The 17,781-nt window shown below is 32.1% G+C and overlaps 5 protein-coding genes across 8 annotated transcripts in view; 1 reads left to right on the plus strand and 4 right to left on the minus strand.

Moving 5' to 3' along the window:
- Positions 1–1,126: 1,126 nt before the first annotated feature.
- Positions 1,127–1,814, plus strand: LOC102604522 (dnaJ homolog subfamily C member 17-like). Its single transcript, XM_006350209.2, has one exon. The coding sequence runs from the start codon at positions 1,130–1,132 to the stop codon at positions 1,799–1,801; it is 672 nt and encodes a 223-aa protein (XP_006350271.2). The 5' UTR covers positions 1,127–1,129; the 3' UTR covers positions 1,802–1,814.
- Positions 1,815–1,845: 31 nt separating this feature from the next.
- LOC102597553 (DNA oxidative demethylase ALKBH2) lies at positions 1,846–5,362 on the minus strand. Its single transcript, XM_006350190.2, has 4 exons — positions 5,007–5,362; positions 2,952–3,068; positions 2,674–2,863; positions 1,846–2,377 (listed from the first exon to the last, which is right to left on the minus strand). Exons 1-4 carry the CDS (start codon positions 5,262–5,264, stop codon positions 2,181–2,183), a joined length of 762 nt encoding a protein of 253 aa, XP_006350252.1. The 5' UTR covers positions 5,265–5,362; the 3' UTR covers positions 1,846–2,180.
- A 1,137-nt stretch (positions 5,363–6,499) lies between these two features.
- LOC102597867 (protein C2-DOMAIN ABA-RELATED 11-like) lies at positions 6,500–9,801 on the minus strand. Of its 4 annotated transcripts, none has more exons than XM_006350191.2 (4): positions 9,672–9,801; positions 8,563–8,717; positions 7,902–7,997; positions 6,500–7,053 (listed from the first exon to the last, which is right to left on the minus strand). In XM_006350191.2, exons 2-4 carry the CDS (start codon positions 8,671–8,673, stop codon positions 6,751–6,753), a joined length of 510 nt encoding a protein of 169 aa, XP_006350253.1. In that variant the 5' UTR covers positions 8,674–8,717; positions 9,672–9,801; the 3' UTR covers positions 6,500–6,750. The 4 variants fall into 4 exon arrangements, with proteins under 4 accessions (XP_006350253.1, XP_015165436.1, XP_015165437.1 ...); XM_015309950.1 differs by having other exon boundaries at positions 8,563–9,377; XM_015309951.1 differs by lacking the exon at positions 9,672–9,801 and adding an exon at positions 9,286–9,665.
- Positions 9,802–11,053: 1,252 nt separating this feature from the next.
- Positions 11,054–14,262, minus strand: LOC102604856 (nuclear transcription factor Y subunit B-6-like). Its single transcript, XM_006350210.1, has 2 exons — positions 14,190–14,262; positions 11,054–11,691 (listed from the first exon to the last, which is right to left on the minus strand). Exons 1-2 carry the CDS (start codon positions 14,260–14,262, stop codon positions 11,054–11,056), a joined length of 711 nt encoding a protein of 236 aa, XP_006350272.1.
- Positions 14,263–16,905: 2,643 nt separating this feature from the next.
- The window catches only part of LOC102598175 (trafficking protein particle complex subunit 5), a 6,456-nt gene continuing 5,580 nt past the window's right edge, over positions 16,906–17,781 (minus strand). Inside the window, exon 8 of the mRNA XM_006350192.2 lies at positions 16,906–17,252. Within this exon, the coding sequence (XP_006350254.1) occupies positions 17,223–17,252 (30 nt within the window). The 3' untranslated portion in view covers positions 16,906–17,222. The remainder of the gene's footprint in view (positions 17,253–17,781) is intronic.

Here is a 17,781-nt window from a genome sequence, read left to right on the forward strand (position 1 = left end):
GAGTTTAAGATACAACTCAAGATCATGACCACCAGATTCAAGAACAAGTTCAAAGGCCCTTGAAATCAAGCACAAGTCAAGATCAAATTCACAACTTAAGATCATGACCACCAAATTCAAAAACAAGCTTAAAAACCCTTGAATTCAAGTACAAGTCGAGACCAAATCCGTCAGATTCAAGATCAGGCTCAAAGACCCTTGAATTTATATTCGCAAAAGAAGAATCTGAGGATTCATAGAAAATAAAATATTATATTTTGTAACTCCAATTTTTTTGCCTTGATTATTTATTTTTCTCCGCTCGAACATGTGTAGTTTACTTAGGGAGAAATTTTTAAAAAAAAAAAGGGATTTAAATTGTGCAATTTTCAAATTGAAAAATAAAAAGTGAGTTGTATAGAAGATTGGAGAGAGTTTTTTTTATACTTTTTTTTTTTTCAAATACAGTAATATAGAAGAAAATATGTAGACAATATTTTTTTGCTGATTCTACGGCAACTTGATTCCATAATTTATAACTGCACGTTTCTGCTTTTTTTTTCTTCTAAATAAATAATTGTGTAGAATAAAATATGTAAACCATGATTGTTACCATTTCAGGGAAGTTGATTCCAAAAGTAACTACACGTTTTTGCTTATTTTGTAAAAAAATAAAATTGAAATTGAAAAATAAAAGTTATATTAACCGTAGGTAACTTCTCAATTTATAATTACTAATATAAAAATATTTGATTTTAAAAAAATTCAAACTAAAAACCACTATTCCCTCCGTCTACTTTTATTAGTCATGTTGCGCTTTTCAAAAGTCAATTTGAATAATTTTCGAAGTTAAATTAGATTACATTAATTCAATATTTTAAACAAAAAATTTAGCTATTAAAAAATTATACGAAAAGTACTATATTTTGCATACCAATATAATGAAAAAATACATCATAAAATATTAGGAAACTATGACAATTAAAAGTAGACGGATGAAGTAGTATAGAATTCCTAACTTATTAGGAATCGAAATAACAAGGTAGTTGGAGTCATTGTAGGATTAAGAAAAAATAATTCGAAACCTATAAATAGAACAAGTCTGTTTATTGAATCCTCCTAATTAATATTTAGAAATTAGGGTTCTACCATGGATATTGAAGTTGATCATTATAGTGCTTTGGATTTACCCTCCGGTGAGGAAGGGGCAAAGCTTTCTGAAATCGAAATATCGAAAGCGTATCGAAAGAAAGCATTAGAATTGCATCCAGACAAGAGACTCGATGATCCAATTAACGCTCACTTAAATTTTCAAAAGCTCAAGGCTTCCTATGACATTCTCAAGGATGACAAAAAGAGGAAGTTATTTGATGAGATGATCCAATTACAACAACAACAACAACGACAACAACAAGAAGAAGAAGATTCAAAGCGTAGAAAGATGATGTCTTTTGTACCTGATATTAATTTGGCTCGATTAGAAGAGGAGGAACGAATTGCTATAAAACTTTTAGGTGAAATTGCTAGGATTCGTGAAATATTGCTGTCAAAGAAAGAATCATCAGAGATGTGTGTTGACAAGGAAAAGGTGCTTAAGGTATCTTGGAGTAAAAGTGGTGAAGATTATACTTGCCAAAGATTGAGAGAGTTGTTTAGTAATTTTGGTGAGGTTGAACATGTAATCATGGGTTCGAGTTCTAAGAATAAGAAGAGAAGAAGTTACGCTCTTGTTGAAATGTTATCTAAAGCCGATGCAGCTAAAGCCGTCTCTTCTTGTGTCTTAACTGGTCTCTTGATTGTGCCTCTTGTTTCGAGCTTATAATTACATATTTTGTTTGTTTTTAGTCTATAATATTTGTAGAGGTTTTTGATACATTTTGCTTATTGGGTTTCTTGTATATTAATGCTTTAAATAAAGGTTCAATCTTTATGCATTAATTTTCAGATTTGGAATCTGACATTAGGATATTCCCTATACCTGAAACGTACCTTCATAGTTCATAGCATAGAAACATAGAAATCAGCTAATGAGTAAATTTGCTGCATCAAACGCATTCCTCATAAGTAAAAGAAAAAACCAATATCTAGTACTAGTAATTTTCATCAACCACAGGCACAAAATCGCCTTCCTTTTGTTGCTAAGTGCACTGCATAAAATTTCCAACCCCCAGGTATAAACAATGAAGAAATGCATTGATTGTTCAAAGAACAAGCCTGAAGGTGAGATTAATGCGTAATGAATCTGCCTTTACGCGTTTAGGCACTGAATGAAGCCAATCCCGTTGAGTATAACCTCTCATTACCAGCAATGAACCGTGTTTTAGGACAAACGAGTGTTTGTCTGGAAAGGCATCCTTCTTCAATCGCTTTCTGGGAGGTTCACCACTGGTGTTTTTACCTTGTGTAATGAATAACAAACAGAAGAGGAAGTGATAAATACGACTTTCATGGAATCAGTATTGTCGTTTGCAAAATGTAAGAGTTGATTTCTTAGATAGTCGCTCAACCAATAGTTAGTTATTATCTCCAAAAGTCACATTTTCTGTTGAAACAAGAAAAAAGGTGTCTCATAACTATTAGTTGAGTGATCAACTGAGAAATCTAACCTCATTATGTAACTGAACGGAAGGTCTGCTATACTCACACCTCATTTGACAAATAAAAAGATAATACAAAATCAATATTAACATGTACCTCGGGATGTTTTATCTGGTTTCTTTTTCAACAAGAATTCACGTTCACATCCAAAAGAAAGAGAAGCAATTTCTGGAGTTGGTCCATAAAGTTTCTCATCATCAGCATGCCAACCTACATAGTCATCGCCTCCCTTATACCTATTAAGTAATAAGCTGTTGAAACGACTTCCTGGAAGAGCTTTATGGACCTAAAGTGCAACACTGATGGTATAAGAAAGACAACTAGCTTGATCACTGGGAACTACAACTTGAGAGGTTGAAGATGAGCAAGCTTACAGCATCCAGAATATCCTTAAGTGGAGGAAATTCATCCCAAGAATATGCATGAGGCTGGTATCCACTGTAAACTAGTTGTGGCAATCCTTCACTTGCCACATAACAACTGTCTCTGGGCTGTGGAAATATTACAAACATTGTTAATCTGTTTTTCCTCATAGGAACATGTGGTATCAGATTGTTATGACATGTAACATTTAGCATTCATATTAGCAAGGGGGAAACTAACACACTAAGAGAGAGAGCGTAAAGCAACAACATTTTCAACTTGGATGATCATTCATGCGCCAGACAAACAAAGCTAAGATATAACACACCAAAGGGGAGTAAAGGAACAATATTATCACTTTCACTGTGAACGGTCCGTCATGAGAACACAACAACATTTTGAATTTGAATAGTCAGTCATGGGCAGACAAACAAAACTGCCCACAATACAGACTCAGACTTTGAACACCATCTTTGTCCATGGGCTTTCTCATTACTCAAAAAAAGTCTGTGCAGAAGCGATCCAATATAAGAGAATAAAAATAGCATCCAGCTTTAGCGTTCAAACTTTATGGTTGTGTGTGTTGCTTTCCACCCAGTCGAAGCTTCTAAGTTTGGAAGAGAAAAAAGCATTAATTCCAACTCCAAGGGAAAAAAACCTTTTCTTTATAACGAACTTACTATGGTTTTGCCACAACCACAACCCCAACAAATTTCTTGGGAGAATAAGCTACATGGGAGCGAATGATTAGTAAATTCTTCTGTTGCTCTTTCTAGTAACTATATGTTTGAATTATCACCCTTGTTCCATTCCAAACCCTCTCGTTCGGGTGGCATTGGAGATCTATGTAATGGTAGTTCGTGAATTTCAACTAAACTATATCAATCTATCACCTATATTTGCACAGTGGAATTTGAAAACTATCAATCTCAATCAAATCCTCAACCCATATGCAACATAGTTGATTTTCTAACGTAATTATCCATGAAATCCTACAATACGCATAGCAGTCAGCATAACAGTGTAGGGATCACATCTGGAGAACAGATTGAACCACATGCACTTGTCAACTTGCCTAAGATTCACCCCCTGTTCTAAAAGATCAAAGTGGAAACATTTTACTTATCATGGGACTAGCCCCTCAAAAAAATAAAAAACAGTATGTCACATAAAACTACATCAAAGCTGTACGATTATAGTCAGACAAGGAAATACAAAGCAGCCTATCTATAACTTAAAAGTATGCAATATAGCGGAGCTAGGATTTCCACTAAGAGGATTCAAAACATAAATAAGTAAACACACGAAGAAGTTAAGACCTACTATTTACAACAACAACATACCCAATGTAATCCCACAAGTAGAGTCCAGAGAAAGTAGAGTGTGCGCGGTTTTACCCCTGCCTTGTGAGGTAGAGAACTTATTTTCAATAGACCCTCAGCTCAAGTAAAGCATATTTAATCAGGTATGCAAATAATGAAGAAAAGAGCAATAGCAACAAATATGATAACCAAAGCAAAGGAAACAACAAATAATACTAGAATCGAAGAGTAAGATAATAAGAAAGTAATAATAACAATACCTAGACTACGCTCGACTAATCTACTCCAATCCTTGACCTCCATAAACCTCCTATCTAGCGTCATGTACTCGGTAAGTTGCACATGTGCTATGTCCTATATAATCACCTCTCTTCTATACTTTTTCAACCCACCTCTACCTTCCCTTAGCAATACTACAGTCAACCTTTCACACCTTGGGCCTCCTAGCTCCATGGAAGAAATCTATCTACTAAGCTTCTGCCCTAATCTTTGACTTACATAACCTACTATCTCGCGTCATGTCCTTGATAAATTAATTGCACGTGTTTCATCTCCTATCTAATCACCTCTCCCCAATATATTTTCGACCTACCTCTACCTCTCCTCAGCACTACTAAATCATAAAGCATGAGACTTTAGTCTCCATTTTGCCTCTTAAAACATTACAGTTTACCCTAAACAATTCACATACAGAAATACAAACAGAGTAAAATTGAAGGAGAAAGGCAGAAGAAAAATGAGTACCTGGACACAAGATCGACCGAAGACGCGAATCGTTGGACGATTCCATGGTATATTTCTGTTAAGGTATTCTAAATAATCCCATGACTGATCGTAATTTAGGAACCTAGGCATGTATATTACTTCGCATCCATTTCCTAATTCAACTACTCTTTTTGTTCTAGAATCGCTTATTTCCGCCGGAGCTTCACTCTGCTCCGCCTCAAGGCGGTGACAGTCGCCGGTCTCCGCCTTCAGATTCAGTTTCGTCACCGTCGCCATTGGCGTAGGAAGAGATTCGAAATGCTTTGGGCCCTAGAGAAGATGGCGGCAAATTCGACCCGACTCAGTCCGATTGTCTTGCCCAATGATTTACATCTCAAAATCATGAAAATATACGTATATTATACGCTAAATTATACATTATGATATATTCAGCAAATATAGTTTATACATTTTTATAGATTCAAAAAATATAGTTTATTTATTCATGAGCTATACATTATATTGACAATACAGTATGATACACTTAAAAGACTGAATATAAGTTAACTTATACGATCAAGTACATTATGACCCGACTCGGTCCGATTGTCTGTGGCCAATGGTTTCTCAAAATCATTGAAAATATATCTGGACTATACATTGAAAATACATTATGATACATTAAAAAAATATTGAATATACATTGTGATTCAAAAAATATAGTTTACTTGTACTGACTATATATTATGATAAACTCAAAAAGTTGAATATAAGTTGAATTATACGTGAAATATACTAATCCTTACCAATTCAAAAAATCCTCTAAAACATTCCTAAATTTAAAATGTGAAATACTCTGGATATTTCAAATATTTATATAATTTGTTCGAAACGATTCGTTTGCAATACAGTATGTTGAATTTTAAAGAAAAAGGAAAACAACAAAGAAAAAGAAGGGAGCAAGAAGGAGGAGGAGGGAGGACGAAGAAGAAGAGAAAGGCGGCATCTGACATTTTATTTTATAAATAACATGACTAAACAATCTTTTTTTTAAAAAAAATTGTATAAGGCTAAATAGATGGTAAATAAAGTTTATGGGATGATATTCTACATAAAAGTATTTCATAAAAATGTGGGTCAATAATTAACTCAAACTTGAAGCAGTTATGATTTTATAAGCTAATTTTGTCACATTTACTCATAAATATATGAAAAAATTCATCAAATCAGCCTTTTACTTGACAATAAAATTTACTTTAACACTTTAAATACACAGGTGTTTATTTACCCCTAAACAACTTTTAAATGAACTATATATATTTGGTGGCAGGTTTTGCAATTTGCATGTTGATAAAACTTAACATGAACACATGAAAAATTTAGATGAGTGTGAAGGGAAGTGGAAAAATGAAGATGTCGAGAAGAGGGGTTGCTCAAATTGTAAGCACTCTACAGTATACACTTCAATCTGAAGGTTGTTAGTTCGAGTCACCAAATGGAACAAAAAAAGGTGAAAGTTAAAAAAAAAAAAAAAGGGAAATGAAGATGTGTGTCGGATATTAAACTAATAAAAACAAATACTACAAAAATCCCCCTTCCACTTCTTAAATCACTCCAATTTGAATTATGCACATATTTGATCAAAATATACAAATATCATTTGTTTGAGTTCCAACCGAAAAATGCCAAACATAGGCGCTTCTTCTACTAGACGTCTTTTTCCGCCTACAACAAGACGTATATAGCTCAAACGAGACCTGCATCGATGTCACTGATAACCATTCTACGTGGAGGCCGGAACAACGCAGGAAAGATCGCTCAATTTGATCTTCAACTCTATGTCTCCAGACTCCACATCACAAAGCCTTAACCAAACATCTTGCACAACTTCACCATTCACCCAACTAATGCTGCTATCGATTGCTAGGCAGTTGTCTTTACTCGGGATAACCTTCCTTAATGTTGTCCCCTCAGAAGCAACCCCGAGAATCGTTCTCAATCTAGCAGCTGCAACCAAAGGCTGAAGACTGAGATGAGCAGTTCCCATTTTGTCGTCTGCTTTGAAATGGTCTTTATCAAACACTTCCTGTTATAATTGTGTATCAATGACATGGAATGAATTTCACAGAAATTATTCAAAATAAATGTACTCTAGAAAACTACTATTTAGCTTCATTTCAGCAAAATTGGCAACTTTAAATAGCCTTAAATATTACTCCTTTCAATATGTAATACAATATATATATCGTCATCAGATTGTTCCTCTTTTTCTTTTCTTTTTCTCTATGTCGATTGCATAAGATTAAAGAGTTGGACGTTGACGACATTCTGATTTTCTTCCTAGATGTTTGACTTTAAATTTTTAACTTATGGTTGTTTCCCACAAGACACGGATGGGGTAAAAGTATTCTCTTCAGAAGCTTCATAATTTCTTTTCTTCGATACTTGAGTCTACATACACTCATACCACTAAAGATTTCTGTTTCCTTAGGTGAAAGTTTCATCATTTCTCCTTCCTGATAAACTATTTCAAGTCACGGGTTTGAGCCGTGGAAACAACCTCTTGCAGAAATGCAAGGTAAGGCTGGTTACAATGGACCCTTGTGGTGGAGCTTAGTCCACCGGGATATCTTTTTTTTCCCTAATAAACTATTTCACTATCTATTTTCCTGTTTTGTCCAATGCACTCGTTCAGATACGGGATATATAACTGTTTGACAAGCAAGGGTGCAAGAACTTCAGAGCACCTTTTATTTGATCTTCAAGTTGAAACATATCAAAAACATGCAGCGTAACAATTACACAGAGGAACAACACCAGCAAAAGTCCAAAATAATGTCACGTCATCTAACAAAAGTCGAGTCATTAAAATTGTAATGTAGAGGAGGAACATGAGAGATGATGAAACAAAAGTTTAGAGGTAAAGGCAAATACCAATTTGAGAACCTCAGCCGGCTCAGAGATAGAGAAGCAGAATTCTTCATTCCAAACAGGATTAAGGCAGCTATTTATGACTTTGGTTTTGGCAGTCTGGTATAACAGTAAAATGTAATATCAAGATGTCAGCTCCAGAAAAGCAATTTCAAAACTCTCATGCAAAGTGAAAGGGTAGAACCACAAATCGCAAGAAAACATCAGAAGTGACATACAACATAAAAGATGCTATTAGTATAACTATAATCTTTTCCGAGCAATTTTACTAATAATTTCAAATACACTGTTGTAAACGAAAGAGAGATGCCCTATTTCCAGCTCCACCCCTGACACAGGCAAACAACTAGCTAGAATAGATCAATTTATCTGTGATCTCAACAACAACAACGACATACCCAGTGTAATCCCACAAGTGGAGTGGACGCAGCCTTACCCCTACTTGGTGAAGGTAGAGATCTTGTTTCCGATATTTGTGACCTCAACAGATTCCAAAGAATTAAATTTGATTTGACAATCACATTTCATTATCACTATTGTTAACTAGGATTCAGAGTATGCATTTGAAACCATACTTGTAAAAGCTCTCAACTTTAGAAGAATAAAGAAGATCAGAGTCACACGAGATGACAGATAATATCTTAAGGAAGAAACATAAAGCTACCTGATTTCCAAGCTTAAGAATGACATAAGGATCACTTGTCTTGAAGTCCCGAATCACCAAACGTCTTCCTTTTATAACAGTCACTTTTATCTGTCCTAATTTGTCTCCCATAATCCACTACTGCAATGTCACAAACTCCGAAAACAGTACCAAAACTGCATCTCACAAGGACTTACCTTATTAAAAAACAGAACTCAAAACATATTCAAGGATATAGAAAAGAAACAAGCACTTGACTTAAAGATGGAGAAGGAGGACACATTCTGTTATAATCTATGCTGCTTAGACCATCCAGAAATGTTGTCGTACACCTGTTGGATCCTCCAAAAAGGCCACACACACGACATTATTTTTGAAGAGTCCGTAGGTGGCACTTTTGCTTATAAAACTACATGACAGTATTCGACCATATTCTTAAGAAGTCCATGGGACTACCTCTAACTTATATATATGCATTTTCACACATTTCAAGATAAGTAAATTAGGCAGTATCAATAATAAACAGCAAAATTGAGATGACAAAACATAAGAAATTGATTGGTAAAGTAGCATCCCACTCAATTGCTTACCCATTGGTATCACAAGAATAACTTCAGTCAAACACACAACTTCAATAGCAATATCCTACTAAATAAGCCCTCTCTACAAAATTATGTGATACCCGTTCCCTTTTAGTTCGTCCCAAAAAAGAATGTCACATTTCTATAATTAAAAACAACTTACCTCTAAACAAGTGTTGTAGCTCACAAATTTTAGAAGTATTCATTTCTTTCTTAAACTTCGTGTCAAGTCAAACGTTGCTAAAACTCAGACAGCTACAACAACATATTACATAATACCTTACAATTCAGCTCAAATAAAGAGAAATTCACTAGCAGTGTCTAACTAAAATAGTAAGTAGAAACCTTCAAAAAACAGCAAAACAGAATAAAAATTGAATCTTTAATGCAAATGAAGCAACCCCAGATGACTAAAATATCCAAAAATCACTAAAACATCAGAAAAGAGGGAACAAAAACATATTTTAAATCAAATCAAGAATACCCCAAATATTACCAGAAATCTTGAAAAGAAAAAGGAAAACGATAAAGAACACATTTTTAACTCACTTGAATCAGGCCCAAATGTGTTAAATTCCCAAAAATGCAAAAGATTTTCTTGCTCTGATCTCTGCTTAGGTTTTTTCCAAAAGGCCAACAAAGTACAGTTGCAAAATGAGTGGATTGTGTGGTGTCTTTACAATTTACATGTATATAATAGGTAAGTATTTTATATTTATATACATCATAGTTCCGTCTGCAAAACGTGTATACTTCGTTTTTAATTTTACTCTCCCACTCAGTGTTTAGTATGTGTTTTAGAATCTCTAATTATTTCAAATTTGAATCGCATAAAATCTAAGGAAAAGATCATTGTATTGAGGTCTCAATTAATTCAGATTTACGTCATGTAAAATTAATTTAAAGGAGAAATGGTATCAAATAATTTAAATTCATGCAAGATAAAGCCAATTTAAAGAAGAATTACTGCATTGAGGCGTCAACTAATTCATGTTTGTGTTGCCTAAGACGTCTAAAAGCTTCCTAAAAACTAATAATTTTATATTCAAAATGAATTTGAAATATCTAATTAAAAATAAAGTCATTTTATTCATTTTGCCATAGCTTAAAATTTGTTAATATAATGTGAAGGTGGTTTTTGAATAGTTGGTTCACTAGAATCTAATATTAATTTAAATATACACTAAATGTGAACTCATGTTTTATAAAGTAAAACCAATTTTCTGAATTTTTTTATTTTATTTTATTTTTCTCCTTTTCATACTCTTTATATTATTTAAAATCATGTTATCCGTTTAGTTTGAACAATATAATATTGACAACATTTCCACGTTAGGTGTGAATACTTTTTGGACCCTAGTCATTACAACACACTTTTTTCTTTTTCTATTTGACCAAATTTAACTATATATATAGTATGAATTTTTGAAAAATATCTCACTAATTATAATTAAAACTGAATTATATGTATTCAAAATAGAGATACTTAATGCACATATATGAAAATAACAATCATTAAAAAGTAGCAACAAGTTTTGTAACAAAACATATTAGTATATAAATAGAGGGAAACTAAAATGTCAAGAATAAAATAGACATTGCATTAGATCGGAAGATCAGAGAAGATATCGTTCTTTTTTTTTTGGTTGAGAAAACTGTTTTTATTTGAAAATATTTCGGCAACCAAACACCTAAAAAGAGCCTCTCTTTTTTTTGTTTTGAAAAATACATTTTTGTATTAATTTGTTGGTATGAAAGACATCATAACTATACTTCTGACTAAAAAATAAACAGAATATATTGGAAATCACCTCAAAATAGAAAAAAGAGCAATTTCAAATAGTACAATAGTTCATACAAAGATAAAATAAAAACATAAATTAGATACTAGTACAAGATTATTATTATTTGTTTTCTAGTACTCTTAAATTTTACTCCTTATGCTCTCCAAATGATTCAACATTATTATTTGTCTCATCATGGTTAGCCTTAGAATTTGGAGCAGCATTGTCATTACTCATGTGTGCATAAGCAAAGTAGCCATGATGATGATGAGCCATTGTGAAATTAGGTGGCAAGGGATAATTAATATGTGTCATGTTAGCAATGCTAGTTGAAGCCGTGGGGTCAACCATAACACCCCGCGACTTCATTAGCATGAGTGGCTCTCCCCTGAGGGAGCCGCGCTCACCGCCATCGCACTCGCGATAGCGGTGCAGGTGCATAGTGAGGGGTTCGATGTAGTCATCGAACCCTAGCTTGCTCATGGCCCAGAGCACGTCCTCGGCCGTGATAGTCTTGCGTTGCTCGCGCTGGCAACGGTCGTTGGCTTCCCCGGTGACAAAGCTAATGAACTCGGACACGCATTCCTGGATGGTCTCTTTCGCGTCATCCGATATCTTGGCATGTGGAGGTAGGGTTTTTCGCATGATTCGAATCACGTTTGCTATTGGCATGAAACGGTCTTGCTCACGAACGGTGCATTCAGAATCATCTGGGACTGAGGCGTTGTTATTGTTGTTGTGGTGGTTGGTTGTGGGAATGGCTTGGTTGAGTGTGGCAATGCCATCTAGAAGAAATGAAAACATAATTAGACAATTCTGACATAAGACTAAGCATTCAAGTGAAGTAAATAATTTAAGAATAATTAGCTATACTATGCAATATTCATCTCTAATAAAGTAAACATGTCATCTAAGGGGTGTAATACAACAATATCGTATATAATTTAAACTCATAATATTAATTTGTTATTTTTTACAAGGTACACTTCATTGTATATTTTTGGTGTATATATACATCCTCCGATTCATATTATTTGATGTTTTTACCTTTGACACACCTTTTAATAAATTACTTACTCCTAACAACTAAAAAGAATTTTGATTAACTACTCATAATTAAATTTACATCTTTCTAAGATGATATAAGTATAAAGAGTAGAGAGATTTGATGTGCATATCAAATACCGTTAAAGAAATAGTGAAAATACCTATTATATATATATATATATTTATAGGAAATAAAACTAATATAATTAATACCTTCTCAATTATGTAAAATATTGCTTAATTTGAACCCAAAAAAAAAAAGAGTAAGAAACACCAAATAATATATAGACCTATGGAAGTATATAACTAATTAATTCCAACTAATGCTAATAAAGTGTATTAATTGGTTAATTAGTAGTACACTTGGAAGTTTGAAGGGAAGGTGTAGGAGCAATCGTAAAGTTATCTCCTTGTGATATCTCTCTCTCTATATATATATATGTGTGTGTGTGTTTGTAAAAGCAATTACTAATCCTTATATTAAAACAGATTTTCTATATCACACCCTTTAAGATCTGATCTTTGTCTAAATCCTATATAACACGAGATACATATTTTGTGTATCAAACTTTTTTTTTTATAAAAAAAAGTACACTCAGGAAGTAACCACCAAATAAGATTCTAGGTTAAATGTTATAGTGCACACATAAAGACAGCAACTCACAAGAGACCAGAAGAAAGCCCTAGACAATAAAAACTCCAATTTTTTTAAAAAGCCACAAGACAAAATCATAGAGTGAATATTGACCCAAAAAACAAAAAAACGTTTCATATGTTAGTGGTTTCAAAATTAACTTTTCCCACTTTTTACTCGGTATTCGATATTCACATGAAAACTCTTATACTCATAAAAGGTACTTATTGAGAAATTTTTTTAAAAAAAAGGTTTAAACTCGAGATTATCAAATAAAAAATCTTACTCATCTCACGATAGCTTTTGGTTGAAAGATATTTTCTACTCTCCTTGTTCTTTTTTTTTTTTGAAGGAATATCAATCCACTTACAAATTGTGTTGATTCATTATTTTTTAGAATATAAGTTACACACAATAATAGAGAGTAATTGTTTATAACAAATACGATAATCTAGAAAATAGAATAAGAGATATAATCCAATAGGTTAAATTACAATAGTAGAAAAAAATTATATGACAAATGTTTAAAGCTTATACCTTTTTTTATCTTCATATTTTTTCTTTTTTTCATGTTTAATTGGTCAAAATATTTCAAAATCTTTTTTATCTAAAACTTTTTAATTTCTTGAAAATTAGAAAAATGAACTTTTCTAGTGAGCTTGTACAAAAGAAATTTCATAAGTAATATTTCATGACATTGTCTCCTATCCAATTTCCCCCACCTACACCCTAATATTTTTTTCTATTTATCCACCAAAACATTAAAAAACAATTGTGATGTGGAGCATTTTCTTTCTTTTTCTTTTTCTCACACTTATAATATAATAAATATATAATTAAGAGAAGCATGATAGAGTGCCATATGTAAACATAGGGTAGAGAACAAATATGTATACAGTTGGGGGTCAGGAATTTACATGCATATATTCACTTGTTTTTTATGTTATCTTTTTCTTCACATTTCAAGCAAAGAAAAAAAAAAAAAAAAAAAATATATATATATATATAAAAAAAAAATTGCTAGACCACCATTAATGTAGGTATTATAGAATGCAGACATTTTTTATCTCACTAGAATTGAGAAAAGAATGACAAAATGTTGATGAACATGAGCAATGGCAAAGCAAATTTTTTTAATAAGGGGTATCACAATATAAAAGAGTAAAATCACGAAAATAAAAAAGTCAATATATATATATATATATACACATTTCTTTTTAATTTTCTATAATATAATTTCTCGATGAAGATACCCTTAAATACATGTGGTTCCACGACTAAACATGAGGATAAATAAGTAATATTTACCAATGAGTACATAGGAGGGTTTTTTTTTCTTTTCAAATGTATGAGGCATAATTATTAAGAAAGCTAAAAGTGTGTTCCTTCGAATTTTTTATGTGAGATATTTGCATACTTTAACATGATATTAGAATAGTCAAATTGATTAGGATTCAACATAAGAAGTGTATGTGCTAGACATAATTAAAAAGAAAAAAATACTCTAGGTAACAAAATAAGCTTTTAGATAAAATAACGATACATATCAAATATCATGAAAAAACATACCGTAATACTTTTAAACGAAATGATCACACTTACCCACGGAAGTTGTTTGTGGGAACCTACGGTAGCCATGAAAACCTCCACTACCATTGCCTCCTCCAAGATCCATTGCTTTCTTCACTAAGAAAATAAGAGAAGAATGCTAGTGTATGTATGTTGGAAAGTGAATAAGCAAAGATATGGTCATTTATATAGGAGTTACAATTAGGGATTGTTTGGTATTTAGGATGAGATAGATAAAGTTATTTTACGAATTGAAAAATATACTCTTTTTATTTTATATTAATTGACTCATATCGACCTAATACACTTCTTAAGAGAACTTTTATGTGTTGTTGGAACTCTAATTCTGACTACTATTATGTTGTTATTTAATACTAAGCTCTCTTGAATTTCCATTCTAAATTTGACAAATAATAAAACATTTGTTTTTAATATATATAATGTAAACAAAAGTATTATAGAATTACTTATCCCACGGTATATATGAAATTAATAACTTATCATCAGTACAAATAGTGTGATAAATAATATTCCCTTATTTCTTATTTATATGTCATCATTTTAGATTTTACGCATAGGAACAAAGGAAATATCAAAAATAACATAAAATTATTATCTCTTATCTCTCGTATCAAACAACGATCGAAAAGAAAGTAGAAAAAAAGATTGTAGCCGCGTGGCAAGAGGGCGTGGTGAACGAGAAGAGGTAATACGTTGGTAAGAAAATAGAGTTCATCAGTTGGGCAATTATGTGCAGCATTGACCGGCACACCATGCAATAACAAATTGACTAATTTTACTTTGTATTATGCTCTTCGTTTCAATTTAATTGTTTTATTTTGATATCGAACTTAAAAAAGTAAATAAATTTTTAAATTTATTGTCTTAAATTTAAAATATGTCTAATGTATCAAAATAACTTTTCAACTTATAGTCTTAAATATGCCACGTGATACAGACAAGAGTAAGTAACTTTTTTCTTTCTCAATGCAATTGATGATATTGAATTTGGCCTTTTATGTATAGTAATCGTAGTACTAGCTAGTTCCCAATCCAATTGAAACTGAATGTTACTGCCAATTCAATCCTCCATTATATTCATGTAACCAAATTAGCAGGAGGGACGTACGGTTTGACATAATTCAATAATTTTAATCGATTTTAAGAGGATATAATAGAGTTTCACCTTTTGTTGTTAAAAGTCACCTCTATGGTGAACGTTTAGGCATGATCCTTATCACGTATATTAATAATAACACAGCGAGAGGTATGAATAGCCTAACCTCTCCAATAAGATAGAAATATGATTGTCATGCATACAATGAGTATAACACTAATATTATATCCAGTATAATTTCATAATATAGATGTTGAAGTTATTTTTGATAAATACGTGGAAAAGAGAAATAAAAGAAGTCAAAGTAAAATATTGCAGTTACTACCTTTTTTTTTCTTTTCCAATTAATCCAATTGAAATTGAATGCTTAAATTCAAAATATCCTCGATTATTGTGACAAAAGTATAGTAGTATAAGTGCCAAAACAACAAATTTAATACTATGAACAAACCAGTGTTCCCTTTTAACTTGTAAAGTTGCTGTCTTCTGGTTGGTGTGGAACTTGGAACTTGCTCCTTATAATCCTCATCCAATTCATCTTTCTATATGTCCTATGTCATTGTCATTACAATACCTTTTTTTTATTTGACGTTTGATATTATATTAGGATCAGAGGCGGAGCGATATGGTGCAAGGAGGTATAATTAAATCTTATTCAGCAAGAAACTACATTGTATATACAAGTATGAAGTTATTTTTTTTATGTATAAATGTAGTAGATGTTGAGTCCTCTTAACTTCTTCATCTTTTAAACCCTTTTAATGAAAATTGTAATTTTGCGCCACATGTACCTATTTAAAGAGCTCCTGCTAAAAAATATTCCATTTCCACAACTCGAACTTTAGACCTTTAAATCTGATTAAGGATGGAGATATCATATTCATTCTATTGCAACCATTGATATCTAGATTACAATGGTGTTAAGTGTTTAGGTTCGAAACTATAAGGCATATGTAACTAAGTTTATTAGTAGTAAAATAGATTAAATCACTTTATTAAATATACCAATTATTAGTAACAACTTAATTTGTATCCGCACATTTTTTTCTGAAATATGTATCTTTCAAAACCCTTACACTAGAAATAATCACAAATCACTTAATTAGATATATCAATTATTGTAACAACTTTTGTTTGTCGCTAAAAAGATTATAATATTATATTTTCATAAGGGGTCTAATTCACTACTAGAAATCAGTCAATTTCCGATGAAGAAGTTTATCGGAAACATTTGCAAAAGTACATTTCTTATAGATTTTCGATAGATAGTCCCTAATATTTCCAGTAGTATAATGTTCGGTTTTGGTAACAATATATATATATATATATATATATAGAATTTCCATCATATGGGAGGTGTAATTGTTTGATCTAAACATAAAAGGAGTACATATATCTCATACTAAGAATTCTTCGCATTTTCTACAACACATTCAATGTAGTCCCACAAATGGAGTTTGAAGAGAGTATGCAAACCTTAACTCTACCATTGTAGGGTAAAGAAGTAGTTTCCGATAGACCTTCGGCTCAAAAGAGAAGTTTTGGAAGCAAGGAAAATACGATAGTTAAATCTCAAGATATAAAACAAATGAAACAACAGATAGTATCACACATTAAAAAAATAAGAATGTGTTGAACTTGTCTCAAATAACTTTCTACTCATAGCTCATCAACAACATAAAATTTCCAGAAATCACCTTCCAAAGTGCAAATATTTTACACCAAAGAAGTAAATGCTTGATGTTTTGATACAATTTATCGCGGTAAACCTAAGATGCATTGAACAAGTCAACTATAGTACTATAGAAAATAATGTCACAACTGGCAATTGTATGATCTTAGGATTGACATGAACCTAAGATGTGTTGAACAATCAAAGGATCTTTCATTTGTCATCTCATCATAATGTTGTTCAAGCATTTTGCACCAAATATAATGACAAATAAACATCAAACTAGTGTTGCTTCCCTTCTTAGTACCTGTACAAACAGTAGGTAGCATCAGTATTGAAACACTCATAATATAAGCGTTTCCAAGAAAGAAATTGTCAAAGATAAATTTACTCTATGCACTTTGGTAGTCTTAGTATTTTTCTCGTTTCCTTTTGCGCAGGGCGGGGTGGGGGGCCTTACGCTTTTAGTCCATCAGATATGGATAAATTCTTGCTTATTTCTTTATTAATTACCTTTCAGTTATTGATATGTGGAGTTTCGATCCTCTACTTATGAATCTTTACGATTTTAACGAGTTATAAAGTGCTAAACCGTTTAATCACCAATGTTGTATGTTAGATTTGTATTATTTTCTCCATATTTGAGCATAATGCAATTCTAAGATAATCTAAATATACATATTTCTAATATGGAGGGACTAAAGACATTTTTATTAGTTTAAGGTTAGGTGTGCTTAAGAAACCTATTACGAGGACCAAATTCAGAATTTACCAATAATTGAGGGACCAAAAGTTCTTTTATTTTTCTTTTGGGGGGGTTGGGGTGGGTGGGGGAG

The sequence above is a fragment of the Solanum tuberosum genome, unplaced genomic scaffold (assembly GCF_000226075.1).
Source record: "Solanum tuberosum cultivar DM 1-3 516 R44 unplaced genomic scaffold, SolTub_3.0 scf00118, whole genome shotgun sequence".
In the NCBI taxonomy this organism is placed as follows: Eukaryota; Viridiplantae; Streptophyta; class Magnoliopsida; order Solanales; family Solanaceae; genus Solanum; species Solanum tuberosum.